General features: G+C 38.0%; 5 protein-coding genes and 1 long non-coding RNA gene across 13 annotated transcripts; 2 read left to right on the forward strand and 4 right to left on the reverse strand.

The window, feature by feature from the left end:
* Window positions 1-363: 363 nt before the first annotated feature.
* On the forward strand, window positions 364-1,191 carry LOC125212135 (uncharacterized). Its single transcript, XM_048112213.2, has one exon. The coding sequence runs from the start codon at window positions 364-366 to the stop codon at window positions 976-978; it is 615 nt and encodes a 204-aa protein (XP_047968170.2). The 3' UTR covers window positions 979-1,191.
* A 1,449-nt stretch (window positions 1,192-2,640) lies between these two features.
* On the reverse strand, window positions 2,641-3,117 carry LOC125210952 (uncharacterized). Its single transcript, XR_007174438.2, has 2 exons — window positions 3,070-3,117; window positions 2,641-2,995 (listed from the first exon to the last, which is right to left on the reverse strand). It is a non-coding gene; the product is annotated as an uncharacterized LOC125210952 (long non-coding RNA).
* Window positions 3,118-3,517: 400 nt separating this feature from the next.
* On the forward strand, window positions 3,518-7,805 carry LOC125216833 (protein EMSY-LIKE 1-like). Of its 3 annotated transcripts, none has more exons than XM_048118609.2 (9): window positions 3,518-3,754; window positions 4,287-4,441; window positions 4,556-4,900; window positions 4,982-5,170; window positions 5,918-5,986; window positions 6,727-6,927; window positions 7,008-7,076; window positions 7,163-7,220; window positions 7,389-7,805. In XM_048118609.2, the coding sequence occupies exons 1-9, from the start codon at window positions 3,727-3,729 to the stop codon at window positions 7,466-7,468; spliced, it is 1,194 nt and encodes a 397-aa protein (XP_047974566.1). In that variant the 5' UTR covers window positions 3,518-3,726; the 3' UTR covers window positions 7,469-7,805. The 3 variants fall into 3 exon arrangements, with proteins under 3 accessions (XP_047974566.1, XP_047974568.1, XP_047974567.1); XM_048118611.2 differs by having other exon boundaries at window positions 7,452-7,805; XM_048118610.2 differs by having other exon boundaries at window positions 3,519-3,754; window positions 4,302-4,441.
* Window positions 7,806-11,001: 3,196 nt separating this feature from the next.
* LOC125213965 (uncharacterized) lies at window positions 11,002-14,246 on the reverse strand. Of its 2 annotated transcripts, none has more exons than XM_048114789.2 (3): window positions 13,854-14,246; window positions 13,089-13,725; window positions 11,002-12,187 (listed from the first exon to the last, which is right to left on the reverse strand). In XM_048114789.2, exons 1-3 carry the CDS (start codon window positions 14,189-14,191, stop codon window positions 11,171-11,173), a joined length of 1,992 nt encoding a protein of 663 aa, XP_047970746.1. In that variant the 5' UTR covers window positions 14,192-14,246; the 3' UTR covers window positions 11,002-11,170. The 2 variants fall into 2 exon arrangements, with proteins under 2 accessions (XP_047970746.1, XP_047970747.1); XM_048114790.1 differs by having other exon boundaries at window positions 13,873-13,998.
* A 1,996-nt stretch (window positions 14,247-16,242) lies between these two features.
* On the reverse strand, window positions 16,243-19,116 carry LOC125215638 (hydroxyproline-rich glycoprotein family protein). 5 transcript variants are annotated; one of them, XM_048117120.2, is made up of 3 exons: window positions 18,955-19,116; window positions 18,585-18,629; window positions 16,243-17,693 (listed from the first exon to the last, which is right to left on the reverse strand). In XM_048117120.2, exon 3 carries the CDS (start codon window positions 17,662-17,664, stop codon window positions 16,432-16,434), a length of 1,233 nt encoding a protein of 410 aa, XP_047973077.1. In that variant the 5' UTR covers window positions 17,665-17,693; window positions 18,585-18,629; window positions 18,955-19,116; the 3' UTR covers window positions 16,243-16,431. The 5 variants fall into 5 exon arrangements, with proteins under 5 accessions (XP_047973077.1, XP_047973075.1, XP_047973074.1 ...); XM_048117118.2 differs by having other exon boundaries at window positions 18,540-18,629; XM_048117117.2 differs by having other exon boundaries at window positions 18,524-18,629.
* A 2,018-nt stretch (window positions 19,117-21,134) lies between these two features.
* LOC125210931 (enoyl-[acyl-carrier-protein] reductase [NADH] 1, chloroplastic-like) lies at window positions 21,135-24,854 on the reverse strand. The gene is made up of 13 exons (XM_048110570.2): window positions 24,700-24,854; window positions 23,729-24,026; window positions 23,457-23,566; window positions 23,319-23,374; window positions 23,146-23,230; window positions 23,022-23,069; window positions 22,774-22,848; window positions 22,346-22,457; window positions 22,223-22,274; window positions 22,089-22,140; window positions 21,946-22,003; window positions 21,756-21,854; window positions 21,135-21,528 (listed from the first exon to the last, which is right to left on the reverse strand). The coding sequence occupies exons 2-13, from the start codon at window positions 24,003-24,005 to the stop codon at window positions 21,371-21,373; spliced, it is 1,182 nt and encodes a 393-aa protein (XP_047966527.1). The 5' UTR covers window positions 24,006-24,026; window positions 24,700-24,854; the 3' UTR covers window positions 21,135-21,370.
* Between the last annotated feature and the right edge of the window lie 1,547 nt (window positions 24,855-26,401).

The following is a 26,401-nucleotide window of genomic DNA, read 5'->3' on the forward strand; positions in this document are numbered from 1 at the left end:
TTATTATTTTTTGGTAGTTTACCTCACATTCTACTTATTCGTTATCACTCACATTTTTCATAAAATTAATTTATGAAAATAAGACTCACATTACATTAACCTTTTCAACTCATTTTGTTACATTTTTTAAAATTAATATCAAGTCAAATAGTGAAAAATTATTATATTTCGACAGGTGATACAAACCGCTCCAACAACCACTAAATCAAGAAGCAATACACAAAGAATAAGTCACGCTTCACAATGTGCAAAAATTGTTGCAAACTTTATTCAAATGACCTACTAACTAGTAACAATTGGGATCAAGACTCCTTTATAAAATCCACCACATCAAAACACAAGAGAAACAAAACCACTAACAAAATGGCTGCCTTCTCCACCTTAAAAAATTCAAACCCCCTTCATATTTTCTCCATGAAACCATCATCACCACCACCAATATCAAAGCTCAAAACCCTCTTCCAAACCTTCATCTTCTCCCACATGTACCGCGCCGCACATGCCCTTTCAAAGGCAAAATCGCTTCTCCTTGAGCACGTGCGGGACATGCAATTCCTACACCTTGCGGATCAGTTCAGGAGGAGTAGGAATTGCAAGAAAAAGCTATTTTTCGGCTCGTTTAGGCTCCATTATAATTGGTGCCCGTCACACGTGATGCCACTAGTTCAAGAAGGCTACCGCAACTCCCAAATCTACTATGATGCTAGTTGTAACGTCGTGGTGCCAACTAGCACCACCATGACCAAGGCGACGTTGGCCATCCCTGATGGGACTACGTCGTCTTTGTACTATCGAGAGCCAGAAGGGCTCTCGAGGTACTTGGAGTGGCTTGAGGAGGAGAAGGGGAATCAAGAATCAGGCTTTAATGAGATTGATAAACTTGCTGATTTGTTCATTGCGGATTGTCATGAGAAATTCAGGCTTGAGAAACAAGAATCTTATAGAATATTTCAGGAGATGATGGCTAGAAGTGTATGAAAATAATTATGTTTATTTAAATTTTAATTGATGTCCCATAAAATTTACCTTTTACTTGTTTTACTCCTTTCTCTTTGGATTCTTTTGTTTATTGTAAGGCTTAGTTGGCCATTTTTTTCTTCTCTTCTCTTAGGTTTCTGCAAATTCAGGGAAGAACCTTGATTTATTATAAAGTTTGCGTGTTAAGAAATAAAAAATTATGAATAATAAGATGAAATATATTGAAAGAATACAATATAGTGCTAGAGTATAGTAGATGATAATAGTAGAATAAAGGATGAACATACATAATTGTATCAACGTTTTTAACTTAAAAGGTAAACATTTAATTTCGTCTCATCATTTTATCGTTTTTTGCGAAAATACTTAACCCAAGATATGATTGCAAAAAATACCAAATGTTTCAATTTTGAATATCTCCGGTCTAGTTTTTTGTTGGTTAAAATGTTGTTGTTTTGTTTCAGTGAGTTATAACTTTTATCATGTTTTGCTACTGTTCAGTCTTTTATTAAAGCATTTCACTTTATTGTAAAAACATATATTATGTATGAAAATGAAAAAAAAGTTAGTATATATAGATTTTGCATTATTTGAAAATCCACACTAATTCCGTAGTATAATTGTGCACTGATATATCACATACTATAATTGTGTTGGACTTCGAGCATATAATATTGAGATTATAAATTATGAATTGAACATCCCATGATTGACCATGCTACAATGTTTGGTAGCAAACAAACAAAAATGAAGATGAAGTTATGATAGTGAAGTCATGCGTGCAAAACTTTCTCAATTTTAATCCTTTTCAATTATTGTTTATTTCAAAATCTATTCATGGAGATATTCAAGCAGTACTTGAAATCCATATATATGTATGTGTTAGGCTGAGATTCATGTCTCAACTAAAAAATAATAATATTTCACCAATACAGATGGATCGACATGTGATCTTATGAAATTATGTGGTTTTATTTGTTTTCTCTTTATCATTATATAATATAATATGACCTTATTTCGATCAATATCCATTTATACACCATTATACATTATTTAATATTCCAAAAAAAAGAATTCATAGGGTTGAACACAATGAAGAAGCATGTTAATCAAATTGTCATATACGAAATTTCTGTCAGTGAGGCCGAAGGTCACACCAAGGGTGAGGGACCTATGGAAAATAGAGGGGATGATGTCGAAGATGGCGCAACATGCGACCTATGTCCCGATAGAGAAGATAATCATGGTCGTGACATATGTAACCCCACTGCTTAAAATGAAAATCTTCCCACTAAATATGCCTATAATCATACAAATCAACTAAGATACACTCATACATAAACATACCACACGATGACATCAAAGATTGTGGATTTAAGCATTTAAGAGATCATAATCGGAGAGACTATTGTAGGGTTTGAAGCCAAGGTGGGGCCCAAATGTAATAGAGTTTTATGGCCCAACTGTACATATTAACGGCGGGCCAATCGGTCTACCCCGCCGGACCCCCTACATTCGTTTCTTATAATACCACATAACAGTCTTATCAATGTTCATGTGTGAACATATGTAAAGTATATCACACAGACTAAGTTCAATGGTTTTTCATCAAATAATGCTTGCCCTTTCCCCTCAAATCACATGGAGTAGTTAGCCATGATCTTAATAAAGAAATATTCTATAAATATAGCCATACACTAAAAACAAATTCAAACACGATCACATTAGTAAACAAGTACTACGTAGTAAAGAACAAGAGAACTAAATCACATGTTGAGTAAAATAAACAAGTTTAGGCAAATACATATACTAGACTTTTTTCCAATTGTATACTATTTGTATGCATCAGCATCATGGCTTCATATGATATGATCATCCTAGCTTGGGAGACTTTAATTCTGAGTGGGATTTGGAAGGCTTGGCGGCTTGGCCTTCAAGCTTTGCTCCATAGCTTGATTGGACTTGTGTTTTGGACAAAGTGATGAAGGCATTGCTTTTCTTGCCTTTGTATTTATCACTACAAATGTAGTAGGAGATGTAATCATATCTTCAGTATCTGTAGGTTGATGGAATGTAGGAGAGAAAACTAACCAAAATAGGAGCAAAGCCAGAAACAGAGAGAGGGATGATGACTTCAGTTTCATCTTCGTATGTAATATATGGACTCTACAAACTTATATATAGAGGGAGAGTGGTGTATGCTTGCTTGTAGTGGCAGATTTTGTAATAAAATGGAAATGGTTAGTTGTGCCACTTATACATGTCCAACATAAAATTAATAGACTGAACAACATCTCTAAAATCGCATGCCTTCAAATAAGTGTGACATTTATTACGGAACAGAGTTTTCAAATTTCAATCTAATTTTTGAAATAACATAAATCCAAAATCCAAAATTTTACTACCAAAAACAGCATGGAATTGAAATTTTTTTTAAAAAAAAAAAAAAAAAGGTTAACTCAAAATTATAATATTGAGCTACTAAATAAAGTTTTGTAGCCCAAATACTATTTAATAGAGTGGTCATGAATTAGGACCAATTATTTTTTGTTAACTCATCAACAGTGGCAATGAACAGTTCCATCCTTCCACCAATTCAATTCAACATTCAATTTCCGATTGCATTCCCTCTCGTGAGAGAGGTTTACGTTCGACAAAATCTGTCTCGTAGAAGACGTTCCTCAATCTCCCAAGGCAATCTCTCGCCCCAATCTGGGCAATTTCCAGTTTCATTGACTTGGATTTTCTATGGAATATGGACTCATAGACAGCAGCGGTGACTCTAATCCCTCCCTTTTCCCTTTTCAATTACTTCCTGCGTTGTCCCTCACATCAAATTTTCTGTTATATTGGTCGAATTGCGTTTCTTCGAGGATTGGACGTGTTTTTTTTTGTTTTTTTTTTCTCTCTTAGGTGTTTTTTGTTGAACTTGTAGGGATTGCAAAGGAATGTATGTGAATAATTTAGGGATTTTGTGGTTTTAGAGGTGGGCTCGTGAAATTGGGGTTGGAAATTTGCTGAATTTTGTTTCTTAACCTCTATATGAAGTTATGTTATGCGGATTGTGATTCTTTTCCGTATTTCAGTTTCCATGAATTGAGATTTCTCCATTTTAATCTGTTTCAAAATTCAAAATTCAGTTTAACTGCTTGAGTAGCCTGTCAATATAATTATTTCATATTTGAGACTGTTGCTATTTGCTTGCTTGAACTTTGTCCAAGTACTTTCAAGATCATGAGTTTGGGTTGATTATTTGCACGATTCCTGGATTACCTATAATTAAATAAAGTTAGTTAAAACTAATGTAGGGGGTCGTGTGGCAGGGAACGGAAGATCATTTCTACCATCAGCCCCATTTCAAAGCATTCAAATGGATATGGAATACGAAATACATAATCTGGAACAGATTGCATACGATGCTGTTTTACGAGCTTTCAAAGCACAATCTGATGCACTAACATGGGTATATTCTGCTACTACATGTTTATCTATTACTATAAGTTATGTCTTTCCTATGTTTGAAAAAACTGTCTCATCTGATTGGATTTGGCTGTTTCTTGATATGTTTGTTGCTCAGGAGAAAGAGGGTCTTATAACAGAATTGAGGAAGGAACTCAGGGTGTCAGATGATGAGCATCGAGAACTTCTTAGTCAGGTCAATGGTGATGACCTCATTTGCAGGATCAGAGAGTGGAGGGAGGCAGGTGGTAGCCGAAATATAGCCCCCAATGTCGCCCAGCATATAAACAACCAGTTACCGAGTCCTACAATTTCAGCTTCTCGTAAAAGGCAAAAAACTTCCAATTTTCATGCACATTCTCAGTCTTTACTTTCTCAGCCAGTGGCTGGTAGCACCCTGCCTTTAAATTCAGTTGTGAAACGGGGACCTTCTTCAGGGATTGGTGGGAGAAGGACAAATGCTGTATGTTAGCCTTTAAAATAAGGATTAGTTAGGTTACATTTATTTAAAATTCTCTATTAATTTTACGTATCTTTTCCATAGGGTCAGCTAGCTTTAACTTCAAGAAAACCCATGCAATATCAGTATGGTGATCATGTTGCTTCTGGGGCTCCTATGGATGATCCTTCTGAAAGCATCCAGGAGTCCTTAATCGGTAGGCGGGTGATGATAAGATGGCCTGCAGACAGTAACTTTTATGAGGCTGTCATATCTGAATACAATCCTGTAGATGTATGTTCAGTTCCTCTTTGTCCCTCTTCTTGGCCTATTGGAGTGGAAAATCTCTTTTTGTCTTCTTTTGGTGTACATAGGGATTTTCTATAGTTGGAAACACACCAGAGCAAATTTCCAAGTGTATCCTCCATGTCACGCATGAGAAGTACCAAAGCGAGGGTGGGGAGTTTGGCCAAATCCTTAAATATATTTTCACAAAAGAGGGTTGAGAACCGATACGGAAACAACATAGAACATCTAGCCCTCAAAAATTTCTAATGTCATTGGTGCAAATTGATTTTTATAGCCCCTCCTTTTCATCTCCTTAATTTTTGGAATTTTCTACCTCTTAAATGCAATAACCTACATTTGTTGGAATCTAGTATGCTATATAATGAATTTTTTCATGTGAAAGGAAAACCAATTTCAATATTTGAGAGTCTTTATTGACAGTGCTTGCTTTCCTCTATTGGCAAGGAATATGAATCACCTTAGAAACTGCTGGGTTGAAAATAGTGTCAAGATTAGTCTTATCTTGTGGGCTTATATGTAATTTTCCCCTCCAATTGTTTTGATGCCTTCCTGTAATATGCTATATTGTGCATTTATGTCATATGTCCGTGTTGTTGGTATTTTAGGAAAAACTGTGCTTCACATTTTATGATATCGGGCCATTCCTTTAACCTCCAAAGAAACCATAAATCTTATGATAAGATACATATCAATTATCCTGACAAAGTAATTCTAACTTCCTGATGTTTTCAGGGCCGTCATTCTCTGGTGTATGATAGCAATCTGCCCAGTGAGACAGTGGAATGGGTTAACATAAAAGAGGTAGCTCTCTCTTGCTTCTGGTAGCCCAAATATGATGATAGTTATGTCAAGACATTATTTTGATACTTCGTCCACAAATAATCACACGGGTGGACACCACGGGTTTTAATGAGAAAATTGGTAAAATAAGAGAGAATGAGAAAATGTGGGGTATTGGGTAAAGTAGAAGCGAGAATGTGAAAAAATGAGTGAAGTAGGAGAGAGAAGAAGAAAAGGTGAACAAAATAGGGGAGAGGAAAAAAGAAAAGGTGGATATATGGTAGGTATAAGTTGTAAATAAGTAGGCATATAATGGTAAAAATTTGAGAGAAACTTCCCAGTTTCGGATGGGACTATTTTTTTGTGGACGGACCGAAATGGAAAGATGGGACTATTTTTCTTGGACGGAGGGAGTATCTTTTATTTGCTTCTACTCTTGAAATCCTTCCATGAGTGCCTAATAGCTTGTTATATGGATCAGAGAGTGGGAAAATAAAAGGTTCTCGTGTTGCCTGAGATATGTTTTTGTTATATTTATAAATGCTTCCTGATACTCAACTCAGCCGGAATCCATGTCTTTGGTCCTGGATTCCTGGAAACACAAACTTTTAAGGACAGATAAGATTAGACGGTTGAGGGCCTAACTTAGCACGTACGAGCACCTTTGATTCTAGTTCCCTGCCTGATTGTTTGTGGCTAATTGTGCTCTTTTCTTACTAGTTTGGACCTACCTGAACCTGACTAAATTAACATAAACGCAGGTTCCCCCTGAGGATATTTGGTGGGTGGGCGAGGATCCTGTAGTATCTCGACTAGGCGAGGCAGGTGGACCTATCTCTGGAAGAGGGAGAACATCCTCAATGAACCCCCATGCCAATGAAATGCAGCCTTCACGAAATGGGGTTTTGAAAGACGATTCTGAGGAAATTGAGATATTGCATACTGATACATTAATTAAAAAGGTATTCCATATAATGATGACCCTTTGGGAATCATGTCGGCCTTTGCAAGTCTACGGAACTGTTAGCTGTTGTTATGGCAGGTGGAGATGGTGCTTGAAGCAAGTCATCCAGATGCATTAGAGATTGACAAGGCTAAGAAAATGCTCAAGGTTTACATTGATTTGATTAAAGAATTATCAAGTTACCGTGTCAATTCTTTCGCAGTAACACTCCTGTTATAAAATTGGTGATGCAGGAGCATGAACAAACGTTGGTTCAAGTAATACAAAAACTTGTTGATGCCTGTGATAGTGGTAAGAAGATCATTTTTAAGCTAGTTTTTTAGTGTTTTGTTTACTATGCATTTCTGCTTTTGGCCGGCTACGACTTAGCCTCTGAGGGGGACATGAAAATAACATCCTTGTTTACATTCTTACTAGCTAGCCCGTCTAAATTCTTCATTGCGTTTCAATTTTGATCAGATGAAGAGCAACAGCAACAGACTAACAATTATCGTGACCCTGGCAATGATCTCGAGATTGCAGGAAGGGCTGGAAGTTAGGATTTGGCTAGAGGTTCAAAGTGGTGCAGAATTCCTACAAAGGATGCTAATGGAGTAATGGTTGTCTATAGTTTAACCCTAAACTGCCTTGTGTTTTGTAGCCTTTTTAGATACATGTGATTAATTTAACTTGGTGCTGTGATTAGTTTGCCTGATGGGTAAATAAATTTAGGGTATATTAGCAATTGTTTTAGTGTTCACAATCCATTTCTGCATTTTTCATTGATTTGGATGTTGTAAGTTAGATTCTTTATTCATGTAGTACATCAAAAAATTGTGATTGACAAATATGTCTGTTGCAATTTATGATTAGTTCATTTTTATGTTTTACTATACAGGTTCATTTTGTATACTAGTATAATAGCAGTTTGTATTCTTACAAAATTTGTTAATTCTTCTTATCTTTTTTGTTTGATTATTTAGGAAAGTATAACGATATAATAAAGGTGTGTGGCTTACATATTGATTGCCGTGATGCCAAAAGAAATATCACCGGCCAAGTCCAATGGGATAGCTTAATAAAGAAATGTGGTCAAATCTAGCATGATTGGGGAATAGTATTTTTTTTGCTTTAGTTATTTTACTTTTTAGAGCATCCTTAACCCCGTCCCGGATTTGGGCCGCAAGTCCCCTCCACGTCATCATTTTCTCAAATTAGGAGTTCTAGGCCATAACTCCATTAACCCCGCAGGCCACAACTCGGGCCACAACTATTCATTTGCACTATTCACAACTACAACATATTTTAATCGTAAAATAAAATACGTTGAACAATTAAAACCCGGAAAATTCATTGTTCAGTCGAAAAATAGGAAATTAAAAATCCGAGGAAAAAATTTTACAAATCCTAGAAAAAAAAAATTATTAAGACCTAGAAAATAAAAATTACATCCTATAAAAAATATTAAAATAATTTAGAGGATAGAAATGGAGAAATTGGTGGAAGAATGTTGAAGAAATAGATATAATAAAATGGCAAAAATATCAATAAAAGAAAAAAAAATTTGGGGGTTTGCAGCCCGTCCCGATGCATATAACCCTGAGCCGGGACGACCCCGGGAGCGGCCCAGGGACGAAACTGCGGCCCCGGGACCGTCCCGGGCCGTGACTCTCCCCTCTCCAACGCTGAAATCAGGCCAGGACTCGCGAGTTGCGGCCCAGCCCAGTAGCATTAAGGATGCTCTTAGAGATAACTTTAGTTGGGAGTGTATTTTCTAAATTTTGTACTATTCAATTGTTAAAAAAGGAATTTATCTGCCATATATTTTGATATAATAGTTTTTGCACAATAATTCATACAAAAATATTAAAATACTATACTAACTTACTAATGAAATAAGAACAAAAAAGGAAAAAAAATTATTATGGTAAAGACTTGAGTGAGCATTATCTATAGTCACCTTTCTACTTCAATCCACGTTCGCTTTAGTTTTTTATTTTATTTATTTCGTTTTAATTTTAATACCTTTTAAACATTTATTGGTATTTTGGTAGCGGCAGAAGTTACGACTTGTTTTCCTCGAGTTACAAAAATTGAATATTACTTACTTCCTCTGTCCCATATTTATAGTCACATTTTGTCATAAAAGTTCATCTCACATTTATAGTCACATTTAGAATTGTTCATATTTGGACATAAAATTTTACCCCATTATTCACTAAAATTACACTCAAATGTCATTATCTACATTAAAATAAATCAAAACAAAAATAAAAAACCAAATAGTCAAAGAGGGATCCACCTTCAACCAACTCACTTCATTTATTACACACTCCATCATCTCATTCCACCATCTTATTTCATTTATTACACACTCCACCTCTCACTTCATTAATTACACACTCCACTAATTCCTTAAAATCATTTTTTACACTTCACCTCTCACTTCATTAATTACACACTCCACTAATTTCTTAAAATCCTTCCTATAACTAAATGTACTATAAATCTGGGACAGGGAGTATTTGATATGCGACAAAAGGTGAGGGACAAATGAGCGCCTAATGTATTTTCTCTCTCTGTTTCCACATCTCCCCTCTCCACGTATTTATCTGTTAATTCCTTCCCTCTTCCACCATTTTTCCATCTCTCCACGCATCTCCTCTCCCCACGTATTTCTCTGTTAATTCCTCCCTCTTCTACCATTTTTGCATCTCTCCGCGCTTTTTTACCATCATATGACTGAATGAGTAAAATCAATAATTTTAATATTTTGATAAAGCACAGTCCGTCGTCCTACAAGAATTTATTGATTTTGTACACTGTATCCTCTTCTGATTTGCAAATCAAAGGCCTATGCAAACAAATTGTAAATCAGAAGTTAACCTTTTTATCTCAACCCCAAATCCAACTTTGCATATTGAATCTAGACTCAATTTCTCCACCAAAAATCCAATCTTGCATATCAAATCAACTTTCATTCTCATCAAAAGCTCCATCAAGAAAGCAATTTTTTCACAACAAAAGCTAGAATTCTACCATTTCTGCTTCCTTGGGGATAAATATATGTTGGGTCTAATTTCCCCAAGAAATTATGTACTTAGAAACCGACGAGTAATATATGTTGGGTTTAATTTCCCCTTGAAATTGCGGCTCCAACAATCAAATTATATCTCTTAGTCGACGAGGTAAGTTGAATGTTTAAATTAAGAATGGGGTAAGAGGCTGTGAATCTGCTTCATATTGAATTTGAGAAACCAAAAATTAGTGTAAAAGAAAGGGCCTGAGGATAGCGTGATTGGAGAAAATTAAGAATCGGCAAGAGGGGGTTGTTGTAATCTGTTGATATTAAATTTTAGAAACCAAAAAATGGTGAAAGAGAGAGGGATTAACAATGAAATACGTGGAGATGAGAGAGAGATTATGAAGTTGAGTTTATCAATTGAGAAAAAGATTAATGGAGTAAACGGATGAAGAGAGATTAATGAATGGAGCAGACGGATAGGTGATGTATAGGTGAGGAAAAAGAAATTTCGCAAGGACCGTAAAAAAAATAGTGAGAGTAGAAGCGCTCATTTGTCCCTCACATTTTGTCCCTCGGCATATCAAATTAAATCTCTATAACTTAGAAAGAGTTTTGTTATGACAGAATAGAGCAATTGTGATTCTATCCCAATTAGGAAACCTAATCATATACAGATTCAAGACATACTAACAAGTTTTATGTTCGGATTGTCGACTGCAACAGAAGTAGACATATTAACAAGTTTTATGTTCGGATTGTCGACTGCAACAGAAGTTTGATATTGTCCGCTTTTGAGTCAAGTCCGCGACGAATTTGTTTTTGGGTCATTCCCTAAAGGCCTCAAATAAATTGGTGTTGGATAGGAATTAAATACACCTTCCAACTTCTCTCAAACTTCCGATATTGGATGAGTTTATACTAAACAAATTTCCCTTTCAAACCAGATCACATCGGGAATAGACAGATCAGACGCAGTCGACACGTCGAGACATTACGGGCCCGACTGGAACTTGAGTCATCATGGGCTCAACCCGACCAATCTAGAAGTATGAAACTATGGATTCAAAATAGATATAAAACGCAGTTGTGTATTGGTCTTGGAAAGATTTCACTTAAACCATCACTAACTTTGCCCTACTTTTCCATTTCACTAAATACAAACGCACTAATTAAACAACCAAGAATCCTTACGCTACCTACCAATATCGTGCATCTTCCTTCATTTCCTTCCACATTACTATAACTTCCTCGACCTTTTCTTGGGCTGTTTCGAAGCCGCCTCTGGCTCAGTCTCCCGACTGCGTTTCCCGCCAGCCGAAGGTGGTGGCACAGCCCCTCTCTTCGGTGGCCGTCCCACATTCCTCTTTCCCGGGCTGCCCTTCTCCTTCTCCTTCTCCCTCGTCTCCGTAACTCTCCTAGTGCCCGCCGGCTCCTTCTTTTCACCTCTCTTTGCACTCTCATTTTTCTTGCCAGTCACACTCTCGCTAGTCAACGGCGTGTTCTTCAATGCATCAACCAACACGCCTTTTTTTGGCGACGAGCCTTGCTTCATCCTACTCAAGAAGTTGGCTGCACCGCGTTTCTTCGAGTCCGACATCGAGTGGCTCTTCTTGCTGTCGCCCTTTACCTCCAATTGCGAGGACGACGAACCTCCTCCTTTCCCCTGCTGCTGCTTCACTGACTCAGCCGGGGAGGTTTTGCTGGCTTGATTCTTGCCATTCTTCTTAGAGTTGGCTGACGACGCTGCAGGAAATCGATCCCTTGTTCGTTTCTTGGTGATTTTAGGCTCCTCAGCATCACCAGACCATTGCTGTTCGGTGTCCTCCTCAGTCGGCTGTTTCTTCTTGTCCGTCCCTGAAGATGACGCGGTTGCCTTGGTAATCGAGCTGCGTTTCCGGCAGACGATCAAGGAGCCGGATATTCTTGGCTTCAACGTCAACGAGGGAGGAGGCGAGGCCTTGGCATCTTCTTTCTTGGGCATTGAGAGAGACTGCAAAGAAACCTGCTTCACAGATGAAGAATCAGACTTAGCGTGTTTGTGAGAGATCTCATTGGAGATGAGACGTCGGATCTCTATGGCTGCGCTCGACTCTGATGAGTTCTTGCTGAAGAACACAAGGGCGTTGTTAACGAGCAGCAAGAGATCGCGGTAGAACTTGGTGGCGGAAGCAGTGTACAAGCCTTCCGTCAATCTGGTTTCAATTGTTTCTAGATCCATGTGCTGGAGAATCAGCTTCTCATATTTTGATGTTTCCTGCCACAATGGGAAACAAGTCAGTTCCAAAAGAAGCAACTAAAATATTGTTTAACTGATGGTGGACTATATAAGCTTTAATTAGCATTGAAAGTTAAGTTAAGTGGAGAAAAGTACTCTCTTCTTCATCCTAATATGTGTCCCACTCTGACTCGACATGTGTTTCAAAAAATATAAAAAAAAGGTGAATGAAAAAATAGTGGTACGTGGATCCTCTTTTTATATAATGTGACTAGAATTGAGTTAAATGAAATATGAGAGCCTTGCCGAAAGTAATAAAAATGAAGTGAGATAATTAATAATGGACATACTAAAATGGAGTAGAAAACTGGAACACATAATGGGAGACGAAGAGTATAACTAAAATAATTTTTAATTAAAAGTAGGAGTAATAAATATTACAATCTGTCCAAATTTTACTATCAACTAAAATTAGTCTCGTTATCTACTTTCTTTTTATCTATTTTTAAAAAATTATTTTAATAAATTTCTCTAACGAGATGAGACACTAATCAAGTAATCATATTATAATTACTGTACATTTTTTTCCTCTAAAAGAGAAAAAAGAGTGAGTAATACTAATATAAGAGTAAAAATACTCATTTTTATAAATAAAATAAAGGTAGCAATGATTTGTCGGACTTGAAAATTGACTGGTCAGCCAGAAAGCAGATATAGATAATGATATATTTAGATTTATTTACGTATTCATATTTGAATAAAAAGAATAAAAATCAAATGCATGAGATTGTAGTAGTAGGCTAGGAGTATATAGTTACTCTCTTTAAGAAAAAAGAACCAATATTTAAGAAAAACGAATCCTTAAATTACGTAAAGAATTAAGCGACCAATAAATCAAATGAGGATAATTAAAATTGAATAAATTAAAATAAATAATGACCTGGCTCCGGAGGCGGCGGTCGAAGATGGAGCCGATCTTGGGCGCGCGAATCGCTTGTAGAAAGTCAAGCAACGGCTGCGATTCGGCGGCCAATTCTTTGACGCCACCAGATTGATCCTCGTGTTCACGCTCATCGCCACTGCTGCTCCCGCGCCGCACCTTATCACTCCCCTCCTCCTCCTCCTTCCTCGATCTACTTGCCGAGCTCTGCACGTCCGAGTTCTCCTTCATCGCCTCCGACTCAGCCGATCTAGCCACCGCTTCGGTCTTCACCTTCCGGTCTGGCTCCTCTATACTGTTCGAGCTCCCGTTGCACGAATCCTCCCTCACAGATTTGTCTGGTTTCATCCCCGCCGGTTCGCCGCTCGTCTCTCCGGTTCGATCGTTCCTCGCCTCCTCTCCTCCGGCTCCAGCCGGTTCCGAAGCCGACTCGCCGGCTATTAATTTCTCCGCTCCCGGATCTGTCGAGTTCGATTCATTCACCGACAGCTGATCCTTCTCCAATTCTCCGCCGGCCGCCTCCGCTTCACAATCTCTCTTCTCCTCGACATTATTTTCTAGATCCGCCTCGCGCTTCTCACTCCTGACGCGTTTTCCCCTCTCCTCCTCCATCCTTTTCATCTTCAACTCGAGTGACCTGCATAAATCTGATCAGATCAGGAAACACGAAAATCGCCTCGCCTCGTCGAAACAAAAAATTTGCCGCGACGTTGAGATCTCTCAACAATTGATTCAATCGTGTATGCGGAAATCGTAAAGGAGTACTCGATGTTGAGATCGTAACGTTGCACTTCTCGGCGGAGCTCGGCGACGCGCAATTTCCTGAGCTCGTCCAGCAACGGCGCGGATTCGTCGGCGTTGGATTTGTCATTGGTGATGACGAACCGGCGCTTTAGGTCGAGATACTTTGACCTGCAGCCGTGCGCGGTGAGGCAGAGGTTAGGGTCCGATGTCCTCTTCTGAAGTTCGGAAGATATGGAATCCCAGGCGGCGGTGCCGTGGCGGTTGACAGCGAACGCGAGGAGGAGCTCCTCCCAAGTTCCCCAGGCGGCGGGGGAAACGTGGTCGTTTGTGTCAGGCGCGAGGCCGTCCGGTTTGGTCATGAGAGATAGTGGGGTTGGTTGGGTGTGGTAGGCTACTGTGCGGTGCGTAACACAGAGTTTCAATGTCGTGTTTCTCGTACTTATATAAATTTATTTCATCATTGGAATTATGGAAAATATAGATATTTCGATTTTTTAGATAAAATAGTGTCAAAACATAATTTAAAATTGAGTTATAATATTATTTTAATTAGATAGGATTAGTTATGATTAATTATAACTCATTTAGAATTGAATTATGAGATTGAATCTAAAAAACTAAATACACTATATATTTAATCACTTAATCACTGTACACATTATGAAACATTTTATTTGGCTATCACATCTTAAGTCCATCAGTCATTTACTTGACCTCTAGCTTCAATTTTAAAAAATAGAAAAAATAGATAGAAAAAAAAATTTATACTGTAGAATATAAGTTTATGTAATTTTATAATTTTTAATTAAATATTAATGGATTGAGGTAATAAAATACTAGATTCATTACTAAAAATAACATATGAAAAGTATGGATAAACTAGTGACTATTATTGGGGACAAATGGACTATGCGCCGAATATATAGTGTTTCAACTTTCTCTCTCGTTCTGGGTATATTAATAATAATCTTGGATGTAACACTGTCAGCCTCTTTCCGCTCAATGGATTTTATCTTTTAATTTTTAGTTTTGGAGGTATGGTTGGATTTGTTTAGGGGTTGTTAATTGGGCCTTTCCATGTTCAATTTCGTGTTATTGGATTCGTCGATAATTCTAATGTTTGGGTGTTATTAATTAGTACACGGTATGTTTTAATTATTTTTTAATACGCGAATTGTCTGTGGGTTTATTATGGAGTAATAAAGATAAGATATGGCAAGATAAAAGAGAAAAATATTAAGATAAGCTTTTATATTTTGTGTTTGAATATAATTTAAAATAGAATATAAACAAGTAAGTGTGATTAAATAAATGACTTTGTCATTTTAGTTTTGTCCTATGAACTTAATCTATTTTTTATTTTTAAAAATCTTTTCACCAAAACTCCAAAAATAAAGTCACACATTGAATCAATCAAATTAAAATTGTAAAAAAAGGAATCAAAAATATTACTCCCTCTGTTTCACAGTAATAGAGGCGTTTTGTTTTGAGCTCTCGTTTTGAAAAATTGATAATAAATAATTAAAGTGGAGAAAGAATAAAGTAAGAGAGAAAATAATATAGTGAAGAGTCTTATCTATAATATTCTCTATTTTACTTTACTCTTTCTCCACTTTAACTATTCATTATTATTTTTTCAAAATGAGTGCTCAAAACGAAACGCCTCTTACTATAGAATGGAGGAAGTATTAAATTTGTCGAATCTAAATGGGTCAGGCTCAAAATTCATTACGTTTATGACCTCGATTCACAAAGACGTCGCACACACAATTGTACAAACTACAGAAGCCCAACTAATAGATATTGCAAACCCACAAAAACTGCAAATTTATGGAAACAAATGATTACAGAGATGGAACAAACTCAACATAAAAAAGTACTCCCTCCATCCCCTAAAATTCGTCACTATTTGACCCGGCATGGATTTTAAGAAATGTAATTGAAAGTGGATTGAAAAAGTTAGTGGCATGTAGGTCCTATTTTTATATATTAATTTTAAAATAAAATGTGAGGGAGAACGAGTTAGTGAAATATGGGATCTACTACCACAAATAATAAAAGTAAAAGGTGACAAATTTTTAGAGACAGACGAAAAAAGAAATAGGTGACCAATTTTCATGGAGGGAGGGAGTACTTCATATTTTCAAATGAAAGTTTAGGGACCAAACAAAAAAAGTGGAAGTATAGAATGTTCAAATAGTAAGGATATTTTATTAGACTAAACTAAAAGGTGTTAAAATAACTCCACAGCCCTACTTGTTGAATCATACACTACTGTCTCATTTTCTTCGTTCCTCAACAGGGAGCAATTATACTAAATCAAGTACTTTTGTATGTACACGTGTTTAGTTTACCTGCGTGATTGCAACCTAACTGGATAAAGACAATGATAAATTTCACTACAATGACATATCAAACTTCATCACCCATATATAAACATCTGAGCAATAAACATTGAATCCACTACAAAGTGGTACAGATACAAGAGTACAATTAACCACACTCCTGAGCAACTGATAGAAAAATGGAGAAGATTAAACCATCTAAAGCTTGGAGCATAAATGATACAAATACCAATTTCCATAGCTCCAATCAACCATCAATCTTCACTACCAGAGCTGGCGTCATCACTGCTAAAATCTTCACCGCTGTCATCTTCAATATCAAGCTGCACGTGCCGTACCTGAATAGGCTCCGGAGCTTTCACCAGACCAGGAGGAGGGCCAGGCCTCGGCTGTTCCTCGACTCTTGGTGGAAGAGGGAGAGCATCCAATTGGGGCAATGGGTCACCAGGCTTCCACCCGGGGGGTGGAGGAGGTAGCGCTGATAGATCAATAGGCAATTCCACAGGCATACCAGGTTTCCATCCCGGTGGCACAACTAGAGTAGAAGGGTTCAAGCCTTGGATTGCTGATAAGCTTGCCAGTGGGTTGCTTTCCGCAGGTGGTGCAGCAGAGGTTTCAATGAGTGCTTCGATGATTTTCTCTTTACCTTCTTCTGCTTTGGGCAACCCAATGTCCAGATCAGCGAAGTTATATAACTGTGATGCGCGCATCTGCTCATCTTGTGGCGCGGGAGGGAGTGCTCCACGGAGAGGACCTTGCCCAGCACCGAATTCTGGAGGTGCAAAGGTAGTGTAGCTAATTTTATGTGCATAGGAGAGTATATCTGATAGTTTGAGCTGAGTCTCAACTGTAGTTTTGGAGGAATTGTCTGCATCATCCACTGACTTGGTTCTTTTAGGGCGACGGTAGTCGGAATAATCATCAACAAGCATGTCAAGAACATGTTCGGTGTCCTTAAGTTTGTTAGCAAATGCAAGAAGAGAAGCATCTTTGGACCTGATGTCGCGGGTGAGCTTCTGTTTAGCATCTTGAAGATCAAGTATCTCCTGGAGTTCAGCAACGGCTTCAAAGAGCTGAGTCTGAAGGGTTGTGAATTGGGCGATGATATCTTTGGCAGAAGAGGGAACAGAGTCTGCCTGGGCAGGTGTTGAGGACTGTGCTTGTGGAGACAGGAAAGAAGGCAGGGAACCTCGAAATGCACTGATCCAATGTGGGCGATTGGGTGAGACTTCAAACAGTTTAGAAGCAAGAGATGCCATTTGAAGGAGAAGAGATTGAGCTCTGGGGAGAGGTGGTAAGAGAGGGAGCAGAGTTGATGATACACCAGGAGTTGTTAACTGATTCAGTGGCTGGTGGGACTGTTGAGTTTGTGAGTTTTGAGACGAGAATTTAGGTGGGTTGGGGTTCTGAAGAGACGGAGAGTTGGGGTTTGGCAGGCCTAACCTGGCTGGGGACTGCACAATCTGGTGGGGAATACTTTGTAGCATTTTCGAATGTTTTTCCGTTACAAGAACTCCTATAAACAAGACAACAGTAAGTGCATGTTTCTAATATGGCCAAAAGGAAGAAGATAGAAAAAATCAATATTACACAAATTAATGTTCTCTTGAACTCCATCGGAAACATTAACTCAATCATGTTATCAAACATTACCTACCAAGGAATTAAATAAACAGGATATCCAAATTCAGCATATATCAACCCCCTTCATATTCATCACATATCAAAAAAAGATGACAATTCATATTTGGCACATAAGTACTTAATAAAGAAATGCATGACAATTGTAGTTCTAAATGCAATCACATAATCTTAATTTAAGAAATCAAGTTCTAAGGTAGAATACAACCTCGTGCGTCAAAAAGGTCTCGATCAGGTATACATCCTACTCCTGCATCCTAGGGTTTAGTGTATATTACCCATCTTCCTTGGACAAGCCCTTTAATTATCTCCCTTTAGTATAAATCTTATGTCACATTCCATACAGAAGTACTTACTCATTTTAATTCTTTCGTAATACGTTTAAGTTCAAACTACATAAAAGCCTAGTACCAAAAACAATCAAATATTTAAACTACATATGTTGCTAGCAAAATTTAATTTACTTTATGAATGATGTATCATTGTAACACATGTAGAAGAAAATGAAGAACATGAAAGTATGTAGCTTTCCACATCGCATAATAGCTCCTGTTTGTACTGAATATGTATCACGTAAGAGAAGATAGAAATAATAGACATATACCAACAACCACATAGACATGTACAGAGCATAAGAAGCTTTAACATACTTTAATGAGCTTTTATTTAAGAACAATTAGCATGGGCATGGGTAACCGAACCAACGTGTCAGTTAACCGACCAAGGGAAGTTGCCGAACCAAGAAGGTTTCGGTTAGTCCACTAACCAATCGGTTCTCGGTTCTCGGTTCCTCTAATTGTAACTGAAATCCCTGCAAAAAGAAAGTTCGATCGCTTGCTGGATTACACAATCTGATTTTACTTCTCTAGAGCTCGGAATGCTACTATACAGTCTATAAAATCTGAATTCATTGCAATGTGCATCAAATAGTAATTTTTGGACATAGTATATCTTAATGGTGTGAAAATTTGGGTTAAATTTCTATGTTATGCAACCAAATAGTAGTTTTGCATCAGCATTCAACAGATTCAACACTCAACAGATTGCATCGTCTCACGTCTGAGTCGCTCTGTGTTGTTCAAATTAAAGTTGCGAGATAGAGAAAACTGGAAAAGAGAAAAGGGAAGAGACTGTACCGTTGAGGACTAGACTCCGACTATCCGACAGGACGACGCAGGCGAGGCGGTGGCGAAGAGAAAGAGAAGAGAATCAATGAAGGATTTGATCAGATTCAGAAGAGGTGAATTTAGGGATTTAGTGCGGTCTCGGGTTCTTCATATAGAAGCATTTGATTTAGGGATCAATACAGAAATAGAGTTAATCAAATTAAAATGGAGAACAAATAGTAAATTAAAAATTAATTGATTTTTTAGTTAATCGATTACAGCAACTGTTACTCCCTCCGTTCCCCGAATAAGAGTTACTAATTTTCCTTTTGGTCGATCCCCAATTAAAAGTAGCACTTTATTTTTACCATAAATGGTAAGTAGGTTCAATGTTCCACTAACTCGTTTCACTCACATTTTATTATAAAACCAATTTTCAAAAAGTGGGTCTCACATTCCACTAATTTTTTTAACCAACTTTTTTTTACATTGTTTAAAACTCGTGCCCAGTTAAAGTGTTAGTCCTAATTGGGGACGGAGGGAGTATTTGATGTAATCACGTCGCACATCCCCTAAATGTGATTATCGATTATCCATTTACTATTTACCATTGACCTTAATTGATTCAATGAACGATTAATCGATAACTATTTACCATGACTAAGCATAACATAGAAAATGACTACATATTCCTTTGTCAACTTGTTAGAAAATATAATCAATTAGGCTATGCATATGAAAGTTTTACGAGACTACAAGAAATGACACAATATTTAGTGCCCAGCTGACGAAGTAAAAAGGATTTAAAAAAAAAAAGTGATTGATATATTGTCAGTAAAAAATAAGTTTCATATTATTAAAAAAAGAAAAAAATTTCTTAATCATAAGGGACAAGCCAAATAAAAATAAATTCTTTTTTAAAAGACGGAGGTAGTACATCGTGGGCTAAAATAAAAATAATTTCTATTTAAAAGACGGAGGTAGTACATCATAGGAGTGCATCAGTACGGTATAATATAGAGTACTAAAATTATCTTATCAGATTTAGTATTGATAAAAACCATACTTTCATCTTAACAAAATTTTCTATATGACCAATTCCAATATCAATATTTTACACATTTTTGATATATTGTATAGAAATTTGGTACTCCCTTCGTCCCGGAGAAGTTGGCACACTTTCCTTTTTAGTTTGTCCCATAAAAGATGTCACATTTTCCTTTTTGGAAAAAGTTATCTCTCACATGAATATAAAAATTATATTTTCTCTCTCCATTTACATACAAAACAAAACCTCCTAAAATTCCATGTCATTTTCAAACTATGCCAACTTCTCTGGGACGGAGGGAGTAGTATATTAAAATTTTACAACATACCACCATTAGTATTATATTATAACTATATTTGATATGTAAAAATATATTTGATATTTATTATATATTCCCTTTTTACTGTATATATGGATCTCAGTATAGATATTTATATAGATAATATAGTAAATTCTGGTATATGCTAGCAACGTTACTAAAATTCATATCGTTATCTTACTGAAATTTTTTAGTAAAATATTATACTCCATTTTATCACAAATCGTGATACTTTACTGAAAATTATGGTATACCAAAAATTTAGTATTTTTGTTCGTTACGATAATTCCGATATATTTTTATTTCAATAATTTTTCCTACCCCAAATTCGAATTTCATGAAAAAGTCATAGAACTCTTTCATTAACTTTTTTAGAATTTCTTAAAGAATGTATATTTCGTACAACTTGAATGGTAATTATGCGCATAATAAAACCAGAATTACATCTTCATCCAATCCAATACACCTCACAATTCGGTTCCAGCGCATAAGCGAAATTGATATATTTAGGACTAAAATGAACTTAATCCAGTATTTATATGTTAATTAGTGTTTAAATTATTAATTAAATTAAAATCATTTGGATAGTTATTAATTAGATTAAAATCATTTGATAGTCATTCTTAAAGCCTAAAAGGTATCATCACTTTAAAGCTAATAATAGATGGCTTTTTAATTTATATGTTTATTATGCACATGAATCATCTCAAAGGGTTTACAAGAGTTAATTTTGAGTTATTTTTTGAAGAGCTTTTTGGCCCGATTAGCCGAACAGGTAAACCCAAAATCCTGAAAGGTTAGGGTTGTACTTAAATTTTAAGCCTTGAAAATGTACAACACGAATAGCCCAACAACCCGACTGGATTGGCATGATTGACTTCTCTACACGTCACAGTTGAAGAAACCTTAAGAAAAGCACACCAAAAATTGTACATCCTGATGAATAAAAAACAAGCATCTCTCTCTCTGGCTCTCTCAACACAAACGGGCAAGATAAAGCAAGCCTCTATGGGTTATTTGAATATCAAAACTAAAAATCAAGTCTTTTTAATGTCGCCCTGCTAAATAAAGCTCTCTCCTCAATGCTTTGGGGCTCTTGGAATATCAAGATCCCGGAAGACGGGGCTGTCGACTCCAACTCCCATCGCGTTAAGTCCATTGTCGACATAGACAACAGCTCCAGTGATGGCCGATGCCAGAGGAGAAGACAGAAAAGCAGCAGTGTTTCCCACCTCATCTGTCCAATTCAAACGTCAAGCATAGCATTAAATACAAGAATTAGACACCATCTCACAAGTCCTATAGCTCGCCTCCCGTTTCTAGGGACAAGGAGGATTTCAAACACATGCTATTTTCTAAAACAAAATGAGTTGCAGAAGAAAGTAACTGTTTCTAGGGACAAGGAGGATTTCAAACACATGCTATTTTCTAAAACAAAATGAGTTGCAGAAGAAAGTAACTCACCGGCAGTAAGCTCCTTCTGCAAGGGCGCGTTCTCTAATGAGTAGTTGATCATCATGTCAATAAAGCCGATGGCTTTTGCAGCCCTGCTTCCTAACGGGCCTGAAACATGTCAACGTGTAACTATTGATTGTACGAACAGACTGAGAGAGTCCCAACAATGTTACAAAATAAAAAACAGTTGCTTCAATACCTGCGGATATGGTGTTGACTCTCACGCCGTGTTTTCGCCCAGCTTCAAAAGCAAGTACCTAAAACGAAGCGTATAGTTGTCACAACATCATGGTGGTGTGAGAAGAGATGAATAAGGGAAGACTAAGAAGTCGGAGAACTAACTTGTGTGTCACTCTCAAGAGCAGCCTTTGCAGAGCTCATGCCACCACCATATCTGCAAGAAAGGAACGATGTTATACAATGAAAGGAAGTAGTTTAGACTAATATCACACTGGAGAAATCAAGGGCATCCGTACCCTGGTATTATCCTCTCGGATGCAATGTAAGTCAAAGAAATCGTGGCACCACCTGCCAACAGGTTAAAAATCAGTAACAGTAATGAAATGAGTCAAATCAATCTGCAAAAATGATGCACATACCTGGATTGATGATGGGCAGAAAATGTTTGAGAAGGGAAACAAAGGAATAGCTCGATGCAGATATGGCTGCAAGATAACCGTTTCTTGATGTTTCAAGAAGAGGCTTAGTAACCTACACGACATTTTAGGATAAACAGTAATTTCAAGCAACTAAAAAATTACTCCCTCCGTCCCCGAAAGGTATGATCATTTGGTTCGGCATGGGTTTTAATGCATAATTGGTAAAATATGAAAGAGATAGAAAGAAAAAGTTTTTAAAGTATTGTTAGTGAAGAATGGGTCCCACCTCATTAGAAATAAAGGAGTTTCCAAAATTAGAAAGGGACGGACTAAAAAGGAAATAATTCATAGTTCATATAGGAGTACTTTTCAGGGACGGAGGGAGAGTAAGTAAAAGACAGAAAATGGAGGGCAAATGAGATCATTACCTCCGGGCCGTTGGCAAGTGAATGCACAAGAATATCAATGGACCCAAAATCCTGTTTCACTGATTCAGCAACTTCCTGCAAGACAATACCGATCAAGTGGACTAATTATTTAACAACACAACGAATAGGACAAAAAAGTTCAGGTTCAGCTTCTAATGCCATTTTCTGCTTTAGGCAAGAAAGCATAAATAAAAAGGACATTCTTTATGGGGAAAATGAAGATGAAGAAAGTGCAATGGGGCTAAGACCTTCACAGTCCAATTAGAAGAGCCAGCGTAGCGCTTATTTGTTTTGATCTGCACCGTGGTAAAAATAAATTAGTAGACGTGAGAAATTCAACATGTTTAGTATCATGGATAAAATTCTTCTCACGTCTTCTGGAACATCCTCAGGAGAGTCAAAAACTGCATCCAATGGGTAGACTTTAGTAATTTCCATCAAAGAACCATCCGGCAGCCTAAAATAAAATGTCCCAAGACTGTCAATAGACAACCTTAAGGAAGATTAAGTATATTTCTCAACAGACACAAGAGGTCATTTCTTACAAGCGTGACTCATCAAACTTTCCTCGTCGTAGACTGGTCTCAAAGATATTTAGGGCCTAACATTGTTGGTGTTCATTAGTAATAAACAATAATTTCAGAAGTAAAGACGACGCTGAAACACTAAGTTCTTGTACTTACTGGAACCCATGTCCCAACAAGAATTTCAGCACCTGCAGCAGCAAGAGATTTTGCAATCGCCCATCCATACCCATTATCATCAGCTATACCGGCAATAAATGCCCTCTTACCTGCATATGATACGACGTTTGTTACTTGTTAGTGACTAACCTAATTCACTAGCCTAAATAATTCGTATTCGTATTGGAAACGAAGAGAGTCCATCAATATGAGACCCCAACATAGGGATCATGAAAAGAAACATTCGATGTAAAATAGAGATAAGGTCCAACCTCTCAGATCAATGGGCAATCCCGGCAAAGTTTGTTTATCACCTCCAGCAGCCATTGCTTTTACAGCATGCCTTTCGGACTTCGAAGCATTGCTGTGGCAGTTCTTATAGAAGGTCTGTGTGGCAGATAAAAACGTTGAACTCCTAAGCTTTGTCCAAGACGCTCCTTTGGTTTCATTGCCAAAGCATGCTATGCTCGATCTAGAACTCTGGTGGGAAGCAGAAATGCAGGGTTTTGCAACCACAAGTTGCGTGATACGAGTTGCTGCCGCAGCCATGTCCTTCTAAGTTAGAGGATGCTGAAATGGTTTTCACAGATTCAGCTTTACTTTACCTTACATTTTCCCAAAGAAGTTACATCAACATGAACATCAGCAACAAAAGCTAGCATTTTATAATTTTGAGAAATACACAATTATTTAGTCTATCAATTTCCTTATTTTCCACAAACAATATCAACATCAAAACCAAACTGAAAGTAGCCTTTTCAATGTTATCAAATTGGAAATTTGATTAGCAATACAGCCATAGCTAATTTTCGGACAGGAATAACAACATCTCAAAGCATTTTATACCCTTGAAAAAATCCCAAATCAAATTAGTCTACTAATGTCTTCACTTTCCACAAAATGAAACGAAACCTAACCCTTCAATTGAAGCTTCTTAAACAAATTAAATCCTTCATTCATGCATCGATCAATCAGTAAGACAAAAAATCCACAGATTTAACAACCAAATCACAACATACATTTCCACTAAACTCAACAAAAAACCTGTGTTCCTCAGTCAACATCCAACACTAGGCAGAAATAAAAACCCAGAGCTCACAAGAAATGGAAGAAACGAGAGATTATACACAAAAAGACAGGGAAAAGAAAAACAAACTCCGAGAAATGCAGATTACACGGTGTGAAAAGGCAGATCAAGTTTACACAGTCGAACCAACATTCTACCAGCCCAGTTTCTTATTACCTCTCTTGTAATGCTGTGGGAGAGAAAAAAATCCTTTCTTGCGCTGCGCAATGTGGTGAATGTGTTGTGCAGAGAAGGTGTATGTAAATATGACTGAGGGTTCGATGAAAACTATGCAAGTGTAGTTGAGGCTGTTGAGAAGCTTTGATAGTGCCGTTGAGTGAGCTGTTTCATTTCGGCAGATGCAGACCGCCCGAATTTACCATTTTGCCCTTGCTACAGAGAATAATACTAATTGATCAAATTAATGTTAGAATCATTATTGCGGCAAAAAATAAATTCTGAGATAACACACGTACTACCTAGTATCGCAATATAATTTCCGCGTTGTTATTAGAGCATCCGCAATGGTCGGCTAGCAACCGGCTAGCCGATTCATCGCGCTAGCCGAACCATTGCAATCGGCGAGGACGAAATTGGCGAGCGGATCGGTGTGGGCTGGCCGATCGGCCAGCGCCGATTTTTGATTTTTTTTTTATTTTTAAATCATATATAAACGCGATTTTCGTTTCATTTTCATTTGGACCACTTGTGTTAACGAGTTTTCTCTCTCTCTAACTTTCTGTACAAGAGCATCATCGAGCGATGAGTAACGCGGGTGGTAGCGGTAGTGGTAGTGGTGGGGATCCTGAGGAGTACGAACGGAGGATGAACGAGGCTATGGATGCCTACATGAACCGCGTGATGGAGCGGTACATGCGTATGGTGGAACAGCAGGCGATACCTCGCCCTCCACGAGTTGTCCACCACCGAGCAGTGATTGATCGGGATCACGTAGCTGCACATCAGCGGCTGTACGACGACTACTTTGCAGAGAACCCGCGGTTTCCCGCCAACATGTTCCGGCGGCGTTTTAGAATGCGCAGGGAGTTGTTTATGCGCATCGTTGGCGCATTAGAGCGTCGATATCTGTGTTTCCGCTTCAGGCACGATGCGGCTGGCAGACCCGGCCATACCCCTATTCAAAAGTGCACGGCGGCAATCAGGCAGTTGGCCTACGGAGGCGCGGCAGACATGTGGGATGAGTACCTCCACATCGGTGAGTCGTCAGCCCTGAAATGTCTGAAGGAGTTCTGTGGGGGCATGATCAGCATTTACGGTGAGCAGTACCTTCGAAGCCCTACTCCCGAAGATTGTCAGAATTTGATGCAGATGCACGGGGAGAAGCATGGGTTCCCCGGGATGTTAGGCAGCATAGATTGTATGCATTAGGAGTGGAAGAACTGTCCGACTTCCTGGAAGGGGGCCTACACGACCGGCTACAAGTCAAAGAACCCCACGATAATCCTCGAGGCCGTAGCTGATTACCGGCTGTGGATCTGGCATGCGTATTTTGGGGTAGTCGGGTCGAACAACGACCTCAACGTCCTGAACTCGTCTCCCCTCTTCAACGAGAAGTGCCAGGGCGTCGGTCCAGCCGTCTCTTTTGTGGCCAACGGCAACCGGCATGATATGGGCTACTACTTGGCGGATGGGATATACCCTCGGTGGCCGGTCTTTGTGAAGACGATCCGACAAACAAGTGATGAAAAGAAGGCCTACTTTGCGCAACGACAGGAGTCGGCGCGCAAAGACGTGGAGCGCGCATTTGGTGTGCTCCAGTCTCGATGGGCGGCAATTAAGGGTCCAACGCGTTTGTGGGATGTCGGATGCGTTTCCGAGATAATGTACGCCTGCATTATCCCGCACAACATGATCGTCG

The sequence above is a fragment of the Salvia hispanica genome, chromosome 3 (genome assembly GCF_029641045.1).
Source record: "Salvia hispanica isolate PSC_SH4W2 chromosome 3, Shi_PSC_v1, whole genome shotgun sequence".
Classification (NCBI taxonomy): Eukaryota; Viridiplantae; Streptophyta; class Magnoliopsida; order Lamiales; family Lamiaceae; genus Salvia; species Salvia hispanica.

Excerpts from the sequence above, each read along its gene's own strand:
- LOC125212135 (XM_048112213.2), top strand. The coding sequence starts at position 364 with ATGGCTGCCTTCTCCACCTTAAAAAATTCAAACCCCCTTCATATTTTC.
- LOC125216833 (XM_048118609.2), top strand. The coding sequence starts at position 3,727 with ATGGAATATGGACTCATAGACAGCAGCG. Across the intron at positions 5,987-6,726 it reads AATGGGTTAACATAAAAGAG|GTTCCCCCTGAGGATATTTG; the intron begins GTAGCTCTCTCT and ends ACATAAACGCAG. Across the intron at positions 6,928-7,007 it reads CTGATACATTAATTAAAAAG|GTGGAGATGGTGCTTGAAGC; the intron begins GTATTCCATATA and ends TTGTTATGGCAG.
- LOC125213965 (XM_048114789.2), bottom strand. The coding sequence starts at position 14,191 with ATGACCAAACCGGACGGCCTCGCGCCTGACACAAACGACCACGTTTCC. Across the intron at positions 13,726-13,853 it reads CGTTACGATCTCAACATCGA|GTCACTCGAGTTGAAGATGA; the intron begins GTACTCCTTTAC and ends AGATTTATGCAG. Across the intron at positions 12,188-13,088 it reads ACCGCCGCCTCCGGAGCCAG|GAAACATCAAAATATGAGAA; the intron begins GTCATTATTTAT and ends CCATTGTGGCAG.
- LOC125215638 (XM_048117121.2), bottom strand. The coding sequence starts at position 17,664 with ATGCTACAAAGTATTCCCCACCAGATTGTGCAGTCCCCAGCCAGGTTA.
- LOC125210931 (XM_048110570.2), bottom strand. The coding sequence starts at position 24,005 with ATGGCTGCGGCAGCAACTCGTATCACGCAACTTGTGGTTGCAAAACCC. Across the intron at positions 22,004-22,088 it reads CTCTTGAGAGTGACACACAA|GTACTTGCTTTTGAAGCTGG; the intron begins GTTAGTTCTCCG and ends GCTTCGTTTTAG. Across the intron at positions 21,855-21,945 it reads AGTCAACACCATATCCGCAG|GCCCGTTAGGAAGCAGGGCT; the intron begins GTATTGAAGCAA and ends GACATGTTTCAG.